At 31.5% G+C, this 17,430-nt stretch overlaps 1 protein-coding gene across 2 annotated transcripts; it reads right to left on the reverse strand.

Moving 5' to 3' along the window:
* Window positions 1-536: 536 nt before the first annotated feature.
* On the reverse strand, window positions 537-9,050 carry LOC110412570 (uncharacterized). 2 transcript variants are annotated; one of them, XM_021423134.2, is made up of 11 exons: window positions 8,875-9,050; window positions 7,342-7,514; window positions 7,040-7,221; window positions 5,712-6,914; window positions 5,537-5,614; window positions 3,923-4,259; window positions 3,634-3,833; window positions 3,203-3,279; window positions 1,963-2,064; window positions 988-1,174; window positions 537-898 (listed from the first exon to the last, which is right to left on the reverse strand). In XM_021423134.2, exons 2-11 carry the CDS (start codon window positions 7,511-7,513, stop codon window positions 809-811), a joined length of 2,628 nt encoding a protein of 875 aa, XP_021278809.1. In that variant the 5' UTR covers window position 7,514; window positions 8,875-9,050; the 3' UTR covers window positions 537-808. The 2 variants fall into 2 exon arrangements, with proteins under 2 accessions (XP_021278809.1, XP_021278810.1); XM_021423135.1 differs by lacking the exon at window positions 8,875-9,050 and adding an exon at window positions 8,391-8,445.
* Between the last annotated feature and the right edge of the window lie 8,380 nt (window positions 9,051-17,430).

A 17,430-nucleotide genomic window follows, 5' to 3' on the forward strand; every position in this document is an offset into this window, starting at 1 on the left:
CTTAATTATACTAAATTTTTAATTGTTATACATCTATTTGTAAAAATCAATAAAAATAAATATAAAATAGATAAAACAAAGTATTTATCACTTTTATTAAATGAATGAAACAAATAAAAATATATTTACATTACTTTTCCATTTACCTGTCAACTTGTTTAATCATTTTCTTTGTTGTTTTTGGATTTTAATATTTTTCAATTTCTCATGATATCATTCAATTTTGAATGTGATATCACGATATTTTTTTAACTTTATAGTAAAGTTTATATATTGTGACCTTATTGTAAACAAACTCCATTAGCACTACTTTCTACCCTTGTAATAATTGGCAAGTATCATAAAAGGTATAACAAACATTTTTTTATAACCAATTCAAAATGGAAGGATTAATCAATGTTATGCAACGAAATATGAATAATTGTCACACCTTACAACTTTAATTAGCATGTTTAAACATTAATCATGTTGAAATTGTAGATTCATTTGGCATACAAGTTAGTACACTAACTTTAGTGCATTTTTAGTGTCGCCAATTTATAATACCAGTTAAAGTTGCCCATTACTCTGCTTGTCGTCTACAAGAAAAAGAAAGACAACACTACAAGCTCAAACTTAATCTCTAAACCTTATCCCACCTTTACTATGTTAGCCAAGCTTAAGATCTTTAAACCTTATCCCACCTTTACTTGTGATCTCTATACATTAGCAAAACTACACATCGTAATAGTACTAACATCCACTTACAGACTAAGCTTGCGCATATGAACATGATTGTATGGACAAAAACAGGCATACCGATTCCTTCTTATAAAAGGACCGCCGAGAAGAAGCATCTTTTCCCCATGGCCTTCCAATTTTTCACTTGCCACCCATGACCAACTTTGTAAGTTTCTACCTGTCATCACCCCAATGAAATTTTGGAAGTGTTAAAGAAACCCCATTTCTTTAACATTTATAACTGGAAAATTTGGGATAGTTATGCACCTTGTCTAGAACTTCCTCTTCACCTTGCAGCCCGCCAATAACATGTATTTCATCTCTAATCACAACACTGCCAAAATATCCCCTTGAATTGCGCATGGACTCCTCCATCATCCATGAACCAGCATGAGGGTCGAAGACCTCAACTGTTGAGACCATTCTCGTTCCATCAAAGCCACCTATAGCATATCTAAAAACATATTTTCCATTATTAGAATTTGATACAAAGGTAATGTAATTTTTATACTGGACATTGTTTTCTAGATCTAAGGGGAAAATAGATGCAAAAAACAAATGATCTAGACGGCATTCAGATACTGTTTGGTATTAGTCTCCGATGACCATGTTGATCTAAATGATTTTATTACTATGACAATTTTATCAATGACATTTCAAAATCACCGTGTTTGATACCACGTGAAATCAAAAATCATTTAATATAATATACCCAACATAACCATGTTATAACAATTAAAAGTCAATATTTTTAATATTATATTTAAAAAATAATATTTCTATTATTTAATTTTTATTAGATAATGTATGACTCAAATATGCAATCAAAATTAAATTTAAGTTAATAGCTTAAATAAACTTTTAATTATAAATTATATATTCTCTTTAAATAAGAAAAAAGAAATTGTATCTATTAAACCAACAATTATTTGCTAAAGAACAAAAATTTTGTAAAACAAAGAAAATACAATCTTTTTATATACAATTACAAGGGTAAAATTGTCCTGTCCGTAAGTTAATTTCATGTATCACCACACTCCAATAGAAAATTCCCTCACCCTTTTAGTTCGATTTTAGATGATCCAAAAGAAATTTATCTAATCACTACAGTGATCTAAGATCACTGCAATGTAGGATCATCAAGTTCTTAACAAACATGGTGATCTAATCACAAAGGGTAGTTCACATTGGTTGTTGGGTGATCACCCCATACCAAAAGCCACCTCAAGAAAATCAACTTACAATTTTTCATTCAGCACAACCAATGAATGACACGCTCTCTTTGTAGCCATGCCCTCAAGTTTTTCCCATGAATGTTCTCGAGGATCCAATCTCTCAATTGATCTGAGATAGTAGATGAAACATATCAGTAAATCAATCATGAAAAAAGCCCAAGAATATAGGACCAAAGTAGTTTGGACTATATATAATTGGCAAAAGAACGTAGATAAGAGATTATATTTGGTTTTTGACTTCTTATTATATATTTTATCTGATTCCCTTTAAGTCGACATAAAAATCTAAGCTTAACTCTATGACTGATGGAAAGGACCAACCTCCTTGTGTATGAGTTGAGGACAATAGGAAAAAATCAAGTTACTGAATGCTCTTCTTATTTATTGCTTGCCTACTTTCAAGCCTCCAAAACTCAATCCTACAATAACTACATCATTTCTATTGAAATTAAACCCATCAGATAAATACAATAGAACCTGAATGTGAGGTATGATTCCTTTCCTCTTCAGCAAAGAGTCAATGATTTAAAACAAAAAGTGACCCTTGATGCATCAATATAACAAGAACCATTGAAAACTGGTGAAAAGTTCACAGCAAAATAAGGCCTTCTGGATTATATGATGTAAAAAATTGGCAAAAAAGCATATTTACAAGCATAAGGAAACAAGTCATTGCCACTTTCCTATTACTGCTCAGGCTGTTCATACACCTCTATTCTGTACCATTAATATAATTGTAGCAAGTTCAGGACAAAGCGAACTGGAAATTTCATTATAACTAAGGCTTGGATAATTTTCATGGATGTTCAAGGACTCTCTGCATGACTTAGATGTTTAAGGATAGGAAGGCTTTAAATCAGCATACCAATATATTTTCACAACTAAAGCAGGTATATAACCTGAAACACTTTAACAGCCCTTCATCAATTACCCACCACCTCCTCCCCGTCCCTTTTACCCCACAAGAAAAGGCAGGCGGCAGTAAGAGCCCCAATCTAATGCCACATTAGAGGGCAAAAAGGTTGAGATATAGCTAACCTTGAATAATATTAAATATATTAAGCATATTATAAAAGGCTATAAATACAAGAGTAAATTCTGGTTGTAAAACACTTACAATTTGTTTTTTATTTCATTTTTTCTTTTTTGAAAAAACTCTTAGAATGTTTGATTCTGCATGGATAATCATATACATGAATAATGAACGTGTGCACGACTCTGACTATCAACACCAAACAACTACTTACTTCAAATAATCTTTTCCATTATATCCTCCAGCAACATAAAGTATCCCATTGACTTCCGCTGCAGCTGGAGCAAATCTCTTAAAAACAAAAATGTATTATTAGTTAGTAGATTAGGAAAAATTAATATCATGATGGTAGCACTTAAAGTTTTATGAGAAACAGAGAGAGCAACATAGAGTTTTATATTTTCTCCACAATGTCTAGTCAGCCTCTTTATAGTTGATAAGCTACCAACTAATTGCAAGCAACCCAAGGCATGGGATATATCAGTACATACAAGCATCCAATAACATAACGTAAAAGAGAGAGAGAGAAAAGAGAGAAAGCCAAAGCCAAATTCTCTCTTTAAAGCTTTCAAAGCAAGAACAACTTCAACCAGCAAGAAGAAGAAGCAAAAAAAATAAATAAATAAAGCAATCATTAAAAAATACCTTATGTAGTAGTGATTGAATAGGAATCCACCTTCCAATGTTTGGATCAAACATTTCTACCTCTGAGAAACATTCAACTCCGTTTCCACCTCCAAAAACAAACATGCTATCTTTTAAAGAAAGTACAGAAAAACTTCCTTTCATTTGTTTTAATGGGGGATGACTAGTCCACTGATTGCTTACTGGGTTGTATGATTCAACTAAAGACAACAAACACAGTAGCATGATCAGCTTGTTAACATTGAAAGTATTTGCACAAACGAAAAAGCCACAAAGAGAAAAATCATACCTGTGTCATACCATAAATTACCATCTACACCACCTAAAACATAAACTTCGTCATTAAATTTTGCTGCCGAAGCATATGAGCGAACAAAGCTCATTGAAGTCCAGGTTCTCATCAGGTCTTGTGAAGAAGAATAGATGTCCAAAGCAGACAACCATGAACAACCATCAAATCCTCCCACCAGACATATTGATCCATCACAAGCCGGATAAGGTTGGTCATCCACTGACTGATACTCCTCTCCTTCTAAATCATCTGCCTCAACACACCTTGCCACAAACCCAGTTTCCAACATCCTGCACTGGTCTTTGAGTTGTTGGATTTCTAATCTTGATTCAACCTGAAATGCCAAATTGCTTTTATTTCAAATTTGCTCTCCCCATCAAGTTCACTATTTAAGAAACTCAGCATATATATTTTTGCCCTTACTCCAGTTAAAGCATACACACATATCAAGCTAAAATTATAACACGAATTTTTGAGAGACCAGTATATTAAAAATGCTTGATATCGAAACCAAAATTGTATGTTACTATTTGAACCTGAACTCATATAAACTGGTAAAAGAATACTAACAAAAGCCTGTATTTTCAAAATGTGCCAATATAAACTGCTAAGAAGAAGATGCCAGTTGCCAAGAATAGAGTCAAACTTTAAGAAGTGCAGCAATATTGACAAATTTTGAAACAAGTACACCATGTCATATTAGAAAAAGGCAAAAAGTCTTCATGGAAAAACATTGAGCAACTTGGGAATTAAAACAAGAAATTATACACAGCACAGTCATGGAAAAAGGGCCAACATATACCCAACATGTTCTACAATGAAGGGTGCTGCATGCACACATAAATAGTGGTTTTGACCCAAGCATTTGAAGCAACATTTCAAGGACACTAACAAGTTCATGCAAATTAATTGGCATCATAAAGGAGGCTTACTTCAGGAGTGAAACCCATAAATAATTTTGGGTGGGAGTTGGGGCATATACATATCTTATCAAACGAACCATTTGACATTTAACAAGATCAAATTTTACATTAAGACAACATGATATATATGATATAAGCTTTTAAATATGATTGTCTAATAAAATGCTTTGCAAATAGTTATAACATAAAACTATCACTTCTTTGCCTTTATTCTTCATGCCAACTTGAATATTACTTTAACATTTTGCACAAAAACATTACATCTCTATAACAAATAAAAGTAGTCTGTTTTCTTTATTGATAAATATTAATTGGGAAACAAAAGTAAGTTTCCCAAGTGAATCCAACCATAATCATCAAGAATACACATATAAAATTAATGACTAGAAAATAGGAAGTGAAAAATAATAGTAGGAGCCTTTTCGGAGGGCCGTTTGCCTTCACCTCTGGTTTAGCTAACAATAACAATGGAGGCCATTTTAGTTCTTTAAACTTGCAGCATAGGAGAAGAACTAAGTTTCACAAGGGCGTGTCATGTTTCAATAGCATTAATTAATAATAAATATGAGACCAACCATGAACAATATGTTAGAACAATGACCCCATAACTATCATATGCAATGATATGAAACTGTCAGAGAAAGTGTGTAGTTTAAAAAGAAACAACCCTAAGAAATGAGATATATACCAGATTTTGCTCTAAAGAATTGATCTTCTGGGCTTGTTTGAACTGAGACAACCTCATTTGCTCGACTTCAAATAGCAACTACAGAAACATACCACAGCATAATAAAGGGTAAGTAGATAAAAGAGAAATTCAAATATTTTAAGCAGTTAAAGAGTCATCAGAGTGGCTCAAATACCTTGGCTACTGTAGAATCAATACTAGAAGAGTTTATTCTGGAGGTCAAAGCTGCTTCTGGAAAAGAGAGATTAGTTGACTGAACTTCAGTGTCTTTCAACTGATTATGTGTTGGCATTATCTCACTAGACACAAATGAAAACAAGGAAAAACTATAATCTGATTTAAAGAGCTTATCTTCGCCAGGTAATTCCGGTGCATTCTCCTCTTTAGGAACCTTCAAATTATGTTTTTCTTCTTTCAAACCAAGTAATGTGCATGAAGAGCTCCATTCATTATGGAAATTGTCTGAAAAAGGAAGCTTTGCCTCCGGAGCTGCTAACTGAAAATATTCACTTTCTTGTATTTCCCCAGCAATGGGTAAAGTTTCACAGTTTTGAAGACAAGAGGTACTTGGTTCAGTCACAAGAGAAGAATGAAAGACTTCAAAATTTGGTTTCGAACTTGCAACTTCGCCATATTTTCCAGACTCCTCAAGATCTATTGGAGCTTTTGCAACCTCACTGGTTTCATCCAAATAATGAGGTAGACAAGGAGACTTCCGTTCTCCATCAAAGAGATCTAGTGAATCTGAAGCAGGCAGATTGAATTCTTCGACTTCCTTTGTCACACCAGAACAAGTTTCTTCTTTGAATAAAGCACTCCACTTTTTCTGTGGGCATCTAAGAACACAAGAGTAGGAGCTATCACAGTTTATATTTGGATAAACACCATCCTGCTTATGATTTGATGCGACTTCATCGTTAATTGAGCATGCATACAGTTCTCTTTCTTCTCTTGAACTATGATCTTTCCAAGTGAACCATCCTACATTAGACTGAGTTGCAGGAGCATCATAAGTATTCATATTTCTCACCGTGGAAGAATAAGAACGCCCAATGCTAGGATCCAAAGTGGAACTGCTCATGCTATCCAGATTCATATTAGAAACCCCCAGTTTTAAAGCAGATGTCTCTCCAGCACCACATTCTCGTTTTGCATTTGGGGGCCTTAATGCTTTGAATTGAGCACTCATCTTCTCAGTTTTCTTTGAGAGGGAAGCACTAGTTATAGGTGAAGACAAAAACATAGATATCAACTTGTTTGTTTGGGCCTGATCTAGTTCAAACCAAAAAAGCTTTGGTTCATAATAGTTATCTGCAATTATTGGCCGGAACTGATCTTCCAGCAAGGGATGGCACTGCATGCGTATTCGAATTTTAACCTACAAAACAAATACAGCAAAGATTAAATAAAATACACATCTAGACTTTAACCAAATGAGCAGAAAAAGTTATACAAAAGACAATCATAACCAACTATAAACTATAGTATAATCACAAGTAATACCTGTGCAGCATATGGGGTTTTCTCTGAATCACCTGCAGTCCAAGCAGAAGAGTTGATAGCCAATTGTCCTGTGCTAGCAGCCTCAAAGATACCATGGAGCTTCCTGTCACTATAGTTGAACAAGAATAGTGGCAAACCAGGTTCAATGTTCTTTACATACGAATAATGTGGAGCAGGTAATCCTGTTCAAAAATTGAATGCCATTTTCTTTGTGAGACTCCAGAGAAATTACGCACATATGCTATTTAAAAATAGATCATGTGCTTCCTAAGCTGCAGAAATATGAGGAAGAGCAAACCGACCAAACAATTTCTTAGAAAAACATTCTGCATGTGTACTATGTTTGCATCCAAAGATAACACCCGCAAGATCACTCTTCCTGAGATTCCTGGCAGTTAAGCTACAATTAATGGTTAACCTCTGTTGCTTTTTTTCACTCAAAGTGAATGTCTCTGTCTTCCTCCCAGTACCCATGCTGTTATACAAGAAAAAATATGAGCAATTAGTCTTTCACTGATTTAAAGTATTACCAATGCTAAACAAGCAAAATTAATAAAGAAAGCTTTTTGACCAACAAAAAGAAGTTAGCTCAATAAAGAATCCATAAATTTGAAGAATATGCACTCAAAGAAGTAGAATCCCAGAATATAACAGATTGTTTATGGGTTCAAATTAACTTCAATACCCATAAAAATGAAGATGGATACCGCAACTTAGAGTATAAACAATTCAATAAACAAAAAGGAATAGAGTCAAAAACATTCTTTACAAAAGGGAGATGAATTTGAAATGCAAGAACCTTCTTTGTCCAAAAAATTCTCAAACAATTGAAATAAACTCTAAATTTTGCAACAAAGTTGACAAAAAGATAGTATTAAAACACCAGAACCTAATATAGGCGAGAAAGGGGAACAGGAAAAGGCTCCGTATACAATTTTCATACAATCAAAACTTAAACAAATCAAATATGTAAGTCTCCGTATCGATTGTGGCGTTTGCTGCTTTTTGTTTGCTCTCTAAAAATAGCTAAAAAGCAAAAGCAAACGGTACAAACGAAAGGCATATTTGGTCAAAGAAAATGAAAAATTGACTAAAATGCAACAACAATCCCAACATTATGGTTTTATTTTTCAAGAAAAAAAAAAAGTCATGCATTTTGTTTTTCAAAAAATATATATCTTTCAATTTTTAATAAGCAAGTTGGAACAACAACAAGCAATGGTTACCAAAATTATGAAATTATAATATAAGAAACTAAAAGGTAGAAGCTAAAGCTCGACAAAGCCATAATTCTAACTACTTATGAAAAAGAAATACAGAAACAACAACAAATATTAGAATTTACACTTACAACAATCATAAGCTAACAGATGGAAACAAGATTTTACAAATTCACAAAAACCGCAGCTCTTAGATGGAAATGTCTGCCTGTTTGTAACAAATGAAAAATGAGAAAACTATGATGATCGATCCAGTAAAAACAGAGTGAAGCTTAAAAACAAAATTTTCAAAAAAGTTTTTGCGCAAATTTGCTTTTTTATTTTTGGAAAAATATCATCATTTCTTATAAAAAAAAAGTTTAAGAAAATAGAAGACGAAAAGAAACTTAAACAGGAGAAGGCAGAAAGACGAAGTTCTAGAGAAAAAGCTAGCTATCTTCAAGGATATATCAATTAAAAGTGGTTTAATAAAAGTAAAAAAATTAATCCGAGACTCTTCCACTCCAGGATAAGTACAGTAAACAGGAAACAAAATTAAATAGTTCAACTCGTAAAATCAAAATGAAGAAAGAAAGCTGAAAGTTTTAACAATAACATGATCAGTAGAAGTGAGACCTGGAAGACAAAAAAGTAATGAAATTGTCGGTGATTGTTTCTCGGGAAAGTTACGGCTTTGGAGACGAGAAAGAATGGGAAAATGCGAGGAAATGATTAGGGCTTTTCCGATTGTTTTCCAGAAATGGAAAACGAGAAAGACAGATATGAGAAGTTAAGAGAGGCTTACACAGAGAACTCATGAAGCGCGAAACGAGTGCGAATATATGCTGCCGTACGGGGACTCTATTTTTGATTTATAGGCTACAGTTCCATATTCAAATTACCTATTTACCCTTCTATTTTTTTGTCTTCCAGCCGGCCGTTTATTTTTTTTCCTAATTGAAATGTAGTCAACTCTTTATAACCGTAAAATAATTTGCGGAAGAATTTTTTTTTTTTGTAAAATATTTTTATTAAAAAATTTTAATATTTTTTGTTATTTTTATAAATTATTGAAAATACTTTTATTTGTTTGAATAATCTTATAAATAATATTTTTATCATGACCTATCTTCAATCATTTTTATCATAACACCATAAAAATATTAATCTAATATTATATATAATTAATATTTAACTCTTTTTACTTATTTATTTCTCGTTATATTATTATACTAGTTAATTTGTTAAGTTAATAAATCATAAACTAGGAATCACAAAAAAAGAAAAAATTTTATATGCGAAAAACTTATTTTCTATTGTGATATAAATTTTTTCTTTAATTGATCTTAGTTATTTTTGTATTATATTGAAGATTGTAATATCTTAATAACAATAATTATAATGATATGATCCCTATAAAATAATTGAATAAAAAATTGTTGAAAAAAAGAATAATAAGAAAAAGTTGAAAAGAGGAAAATAATTATATTTGTTATTTTATTAGTTTACGGGATCAATCTCACTAGGGGAAGGCAATAGTTTCTAACTGAGATTGATTCCATAATACATTTTATATTGTTCGATACAATTTTTTTCATTTACCCCTAAAACATTTTATATTTTTAAAAGTTTTCACCTTCTAAATAAATAAAAAAACTGAAATCTTATTACTTCAAAAAATCTTTTCAATATTACTAAATGGAACTCAAAACCTGTAAATGGAACGGAGTCCACTTCTTCTAGCAAATCATGATGACCCACGTTTGCTCTGGGGTGCCGAATGCGTGCGCCACTCCCACGCAGGAACTCGAGTAAACCTCTCAAAAATGGTGAACCCAACTTGTTGAAGCCGCAAAACAGACTACTGAAAAGCTCCAGAATTCATATACGCCTTCTTTCATGAATGTTGCACAACATCTTCTAATGTTGCAACTGTTGGATATATGGAGTAAAAAATAATTTTATTATTTATTTATTGGATAAGCACATTGTTTTATATTAATTATTGTTTTACATATATTTTTATTTTAATAAATATTTTATTCATTTATGATCTCATAGTAAATTATATGGTAATATTGTAGAAAATCTATACTAATTGTTGATAAACTATTAAATTGGGAAGTTATAGCTTTTCAATTCTTTATTTATCAAAATTGTTCTAGGTTATAATGTGATAAAATGTTAAAAGCTTACACTTGTTATGCAATGTAATATATGATATACATATATTGAATTAGATCTTAAAAAGTACTATAAACTTATAGCTGTCAATAATTAGAAAGAGCTCTATTACAATTTATTAATTGTTCTTAAACTTAAGTGATTAATATATTTTATTTAGTATCTATATGACTTTGATGTTGTCAACAAATTATTTACCAAAACTATTCTAACCTATAAATTTGACAAATTGTTTAAAACGTACCATTTATTAGGCTTTTATTAAATGATAAAAGTTTTAATTTCACCATTGAAGCAGCGATCTTAAAACAAATAAGTGGACCTAGTGTATGAGATACCTATTATCACAATCCAAGTCAAAGGACTGTGACCGACGCATAAGTCCAATGAGCGAAGCCTACAAGACTCGAACAAGCCTCAAAAATTGACAAACCAAGTCAAATGCAATACATAAAATCCATAGGTTTATATAACCATCACATGTTCATTTCATAACATAACTTCGAAGTTTGTAAACATTGCCCCTTGGCATAATTGACACAACAATATTTCACAATGTTCGAAGAGCCATACATTGGCTAACAAAGTAAGTTCATCTCATACAACCTTTAAACAAAATAATGGCAATGCAGTGCCAACATATTCCAAAATATAACATAATTCAAAAACCATAAACAAAAGCAGAAGATAGTAGACATTCGAACTCAATGAAGTGGACTCATCAAGTGTGGAATGCCTACTAGATGCCAAATGTCTATCTAAAAGACGATGTTAACCATTCAAATTCTCATAGTTTATTATTTGCATAAGGCAACAATTAATTAAGGTGAGCCATCCATATACTCAGTGAGTGAGAGCCAAAAGAAATCAAAGTAAATTGTGCAAAGACATATAATAAAACAAATTCATAAGGCAATGATAATTACAAGCTAGACATCTCCAACACATGAGGCGTGCAAGAATCATCATAATATACACACACATCTCGACATACCAAGACTCACCGTGATTATCATTCAAATGGCATTTTTATTAACTATAACCAAGACATCTATATCTCCATAAGTAGTATAGATCAATTTAGGGCTTGCCTCAAAAGTCGTTAAGTTCATTGGGCATCCTATTGTTTGCCAGAGCACAATATGTGAAACCAAGCATATTTTTGCTTACCTCATACTTTCCATCGAAGATTGATCACATCTCATTCAAACATCAATAATCATAGAGATTATTTACGATAGCATGCTATTAAGAAAATTATAGCATCTCATTCGAAACAAAATCAATTAGTGGTCTTCCTTGGACGTAATCAAATAAACATACAATGGCCAATCAACGAAATCAAATCACGCATAGTATCAAAGTAACTAACAGAGAATCAAATCTCACACACGGTATTGAAGTAACTAGCAGAGAGTCAAATCACGCTCAATGTTGAAGTAATTAGCGAAGAGTTAAATCACACTTAGTGCCGAAGCAATTGACGCAGAGTCAAATTACGTACAGTGCCAAAACAATCGATAAAAGATCAAATCATTCTCAGTGCTGAAACAACTAATAGAGAGTCAAATCACACTCACTGTGAAAAAAACTAATGGAGAATATAGTCAGAAGGGAAAGACTCCACTTAACCACAAACAAATCACGTCTGGAATTTCATAAACATTAGACGAAACATATATCCACATTCAAGGCCATCATGCCATTAACACCACATATATACCATTCACATCAAATAATCATGGCTTAATAAGCCTCACATGCTTAGCCAATTCAACATCAATTCATGTATGCTTCCACTCATCAAATGTGTTAAACACAAATAATCCTCTAATAAGTCATTATCATATACAAACTATTCTCGAATATGCATCACAATCTTATTCATAACTTTTGACAACCCAGTCAACCTTAGTGTTGCACAAGTCACTAGTTCATAGTTCATATTTCTCTATATATTTTTTATTTTTTTTATTGTGGTATTTCACCAGTTGGTAGTAGAAGAAGATAGGGTTTTCAAAATAAGGTTTCGGCTATGTTAGGGATTTTTTTTTGAAGATTGGACTTTTTTTTACCACCTTTTTTTGATTTAGGAGAAGGACAATTTTATAATTGCCCTTCAATGCTAGGGATGCGGCCACCTATGCCATCCCCAGCATCGTAAGGCTTTTGCCAAATGCAGATTTTTCACGTTTGGCAAGGCACGATTGTGCTTGGTAAGGTGCAAAACGCACCCTATCGTATGCCCCCAGCTAGCCTCTTTTTCCATTTTTATTTTATTCATTTTTTGTTCTTTTGGTTTTTTTTAGTTTCATTTAGTTTTAATCCTTGATTATCAGTTTTAATCTTGTTGTTTAGTTTGATCTATTTTGCTTCAATTTTAACTATTTGGGCTTCTTTCTATTAAGTCAAGTGCCTCAAAACAAAATTTGGATTGCCTAAAGCCCACTGGCCATCTACATGAATTTGGCTAAGAATGAAAGAAAGTAAAATAAAATAAAAGCACATATATAAGGAGGGAAAGCACCCATAATATTAATTACCCATAATTAAAAATTAGTGTCTACACAGTGTTATGTTTAATTGGCTGTTGCTGTCGTGAATAGGATTCACATGCCTAAAAAAGCTTTTTGTAACCAAATTTGCTGGCTTGCTTGATTTAAAATTTTAAAGTATAATACATTTCATAACATGTGAGTCTTTAAACTCAACTTTCGATTTGAAAGAAGAGTTGTTATTAAACATTTTGTTTGAGTGGTCACCTAAATGAATTTGTACATTTTAATAAGGTTCTAAGCTTGATTTAGGTTTATTTAAAATGAAAGGTTTTGATTTATGAAACAAGCTAGTTTCGAAAGTACAATTATATACGAGGAAGGTGTTAGCACCTTCACGACGCTCACTTAATATAATACCTAATTAATTATATGTTATCTTTTTTGTCTTAATAAATCAATTTTAAATTTGATATCTAATTTTATTTTTCTTAATTATTTTTTTATTTTTTATTTTATTTTATCATTTTACAAAAAAAAATTTCTTTCATATCAAAATGTTTCTTGAATACTCCAATATTAATGGTAGAAATTAAGAAAAATTTCTCGCTTAGAAATTTTTTTGAAATTATTACTTATAAGCTTCTCAAAATTTGATCATAGGAGATCTTTTACTTATTTATGGTTTTTTTATTTCACTTTTATTATTTTTGTTATTTTGTTATTATTATGATCATGCAAATCCTTGTATTGAAAATTTTCTAAAATTTTCTAATACTTTTGGCAAAATTTTAAAAGATTTTCTCACTTATAAATTCTCTTGAAATTATTACTTACAACTTTCTTGAGATTTCATCGTTAGAGTATTTTTATTTTTTATTTAATTTTTATGATATTATATTTTAATCTACAAGGTTTAAAATATTTATTATTCTTTACATCCTATATTTTAATTTATGAAACCTTAGGTATTTACCTTTTTTAATTCATAAAAAATTTATTATCTATTTGTTATTATTTTCTATGTTTACAATAATTATTTATAAAATAATCTCTTTGTAAAAGTAAATTACAAGATTACCTCCCATTACTTATGGTGAGGTCTTATAATTATTCTTTGAAAAATTTAAAAAAGTTACTACTTGTAATCTTCCTTAAAAATTTCATGTAAAAGATTTTATTTGTAAAAAATTATGAATTTTATTTTAAACTTTATTTTTTATGATTGTACCTTATTCTATCTTGTTTTAACTATTTATTTATAATTATTTTTATGATTATGATATAATTCCTTAACTAAAATTCATTATTTATCTCCTTATTTAAATATCTAATCCTAAATAAATAGAAGTATCAAGACAACGCAAGAGAGATATAAAAATAACTAAAAGAAACCAAAATGAAACTTACCTTAGTGGGCTTAGAAACCTAAAAGCAAAGAACTTAAATTACTAGACTTTGGATCATACACGAGTCTAAAAGAGTGAGCATGGGTTGGATCTTTTGGATTTAGCTTGAAAGCTTATTATTATTTTTTTAATGTAAAATGGCGTAGTTTTACACTTATAACGTTCTCTTGAAAGATGTCATTTTAATTTCAATATAAATAATCTAAACTTTTTTTTCTTATATTTCCTTTATACTTTTTCTCTAAAGATCTCCCTCTCTCTCTACAAAACCTTCCCTCACCGACTATCGCTACCTCCGTCGTCGAGTGCTGCTCCCTCCACTATCCACTACCATTCTTCGATGTTGAAATTGTCTCAAAGTTTACCCAAAAGCTTGTCACATCCCATTTCGAGAAGGATCGTGACCGGCACATGGATCTATGTGAATATGACCCACTACACACAAGCAACCTTAAATCCATAAATGCATGGGCTAGTCATTCATCACATTCAGTGACATAAGTTTATCCATAATCAAATAAGCAATAATTCATCAAGGCCAGCACATTACAGAATTTCTCAACATAAAGTGTGGTTTTTTTCACATTTCATATAAATATTCACATGTAAATAAAATAACTGTGATTCGGTGCGCATCTTGTGCCTATCATGCTATGGACATCCACCATAGTCTTATCATCCTATACAAGCATATCTGGGGCTCAGCATAGTATGCAGAACCGTAAACAAGTTTATTAATGTTATTTACATAATAGAGTTCATTACCAATAAGACAGTTCAAAACTAGACTAGACTTATTGCAGAATGTAAGACACCGGAAGGTTGGACAAAAAGCTCTACCACACTTACCACGAATGAGTTACTCCACTATTCCATAAGTCATCTAATCAAGCAAGCTATTGATTTGAAACAAAAAAAGAAAAACTAACATGTGGGTCACTAAGACTTCGTGAGTGGATACGGGGAAGGGGACAAGTCAAGGGGGAAGAGTTTTGCAATGAACTCAATTTGCAAAATAACATGATAAACATATAAATCTTTTCAACAATCATGAATGCATTTGGTAACGTTCAATGCATAAAATAATGTTCATATACAAGCTCAACTGATAAACATTTACAAGGAGATAGTCGAAGGTAAACCTCAACCCATCAAGGTCAACAGCAAACATTCAAATCAAGAATGTGTAATTCACTTAACAACTCATCTCATTATATCTATATAAACACAATAATTATCAATTAACAAACACAAGCATCATAATGCCAAATATACAAATAACACGTCAATGCATGCCATCGCAAATTATAGAGAGAATGGGAACTTTCGCCTAACTCATCCATGTGGTATTCTTACCCCTTCACATGGATTCATAAATTGGGGAAAAGTGGTACGGTGTCTAACTTAACCTTGTAGTATTCTTACCATTCACACTGAGACTAGAGCCAATCACAACAAAATTACGAAAAATGGAGACCTACTCAATCCACTTTAAATCAAAATCATGGGAAGTGGAAACCCACTCAACCCACTTTACCATAAATCATCAGAAATGGAGACATACTTAATCCACTTGACAATAAAATCATGGGAATGTGGAGACTTTCTCAATCAACATCACAACACCCATCATAGAAATGTGGAGACCATTTCAATCCACATTCACAATACTCAAATGCAAGAGCAATTCAATCAACCATAACTATTATCTCAACTAATATCTCATACCCACATTAACTTAAAGACCGGAGTGATCAAGGGAATTGTTCAAAACATTGAAAGGGCTTGTCCCCCCTTGTTAAAAACTACAACTTAGTAGAATATTTAGTTATACATAATAGTTTTGAAACCATTTCAAAATGTTTTCTCATCAACAAACATATTTTTTCTTAGTCAAATATTTTTTACAACAATGCTCATAACGAATCCATTAAATCACGCAATCATACTTTTAACTTTACATACTCAAATAGTTTCAAAAGTAGTGTATCCGCTTATCTCGAAAGTTGATTTCTACCAAGTACGCGAAATTTTACTCCAATGAAATTCCTAAAGTTTCAACGAATTCTAAATACCCAAATAAATATTTCTCATTAATAGTTAGTCTAGCAAACGCATAATATTCATTCTATGCTACTTTGAACAATCTGGGTTCACCTAAACTAATTTTTTAGAGTAAATCTACTATTCATCAAAATACCTATTTGTACAAACCCATAAAATCAATATTCTTACCTTAGGTGAGCTATAGCAAGTGAGAAAATCCACCCATATCCTCTAATTCCTTACATCAATAATTCTGGAACAATAAACCATATTTTCAAAATAAAAGATCCCAGGTTTAAAGATTCAAGAAAGGGAAAAGTCTCATTTTTCATTTAAAACCCAAAACTAAGGTCAAATTTTTCAAAAATGGTGGTTTTGAGCAAAAATGGATTGGGAAAGCTTAAGAGTTAGGGTTTTACTTTCAAAATGTGACTAAGAGTTGCTAACCTCCAAAAATGTGATATATATATAAGCTAGGGTGTGAAAATACGTTTTTACCTTTTTTATTTTTCTGAAATGGACAAAATGTATCAATTCATTGGCCCATGTATCAATATGTTTGGTTCTAAAAAAAATGTATCGATATAAGAAGGCACATATAGGGTAAAGTTGAGTACTATTTAATGGTTGGCATCATGTCTACCTCATTGAAAATGAAACAGTTATACAAAAGGTCTCAAAATTGAACTATGGCTTTAATCATTTGGTCATCAATGGGTATGTGAAAAAGTGTTGTAATATACCCATATTTTTGTTGAAATTCTCGCCATTTAGATGTTCCCCAATTATCCCAAATGCTAATTAAATTTGTGAAGTCATTTTGTTAGATATTAATGTGAACTTGCTCAGGGAGGTTAGAGACATAATCTTTTTTCAAATAATCACCTTCTACAAGCTGCGTTGCTTTGATTGAGCCTTCACATTAAAGTGCTTTTCTCATAGAAAAAGGGTAGATATTAAATGAAGTTGGCCTTTCATGGATGTAATTGAGGTTTTTTCTACCATATTGTTATGTAAGAAATACCTTTAAGAGAAAATTATATTGATGCATGAACAAT

This window comes from Theobroma umbraticum, unplaced genomic scaffold, assembly GCF_002168275.2.
Source record: "Theobroma umbraticum cultivar Fairchild unplaced genomic scaffold, ASM216827v3 scaffold_95.0, whole genome shotgun sequence".
Taxonomy (NCBI): domain Eukaryota; kingdom Viridiplantae; phylum Streptophyta; class Magnoliopsida; order Malvales; family Malvaceae; genus Theobroma; species Theobroma umbraticum.

Bases quoted from the DNA above. Each gene is read 5' to 3' on its own strand.
- LOC110412570 (XM_021423134.2), bottom strand. From the start codon at position 7,513: ATGGGTACTGGGAGGAAGACAGAGACATTCACTTTGAGTGAAAAAAAG. The intron at 3,280-3,633 runs GTATTTTTTAAT...TTTGTTTTTAAG, and splicing joins TTCAATCACTACTACATAAG to AGATTTGCTCCAGCTGCAGC. The intron at 1,175-1,962 runs GTAAGTTGATTT...ATATGTTTTTAG, and splicing joins GTTGTGCTGAATGAAAAATT to ATATGCTATAGGTGGCTTTG.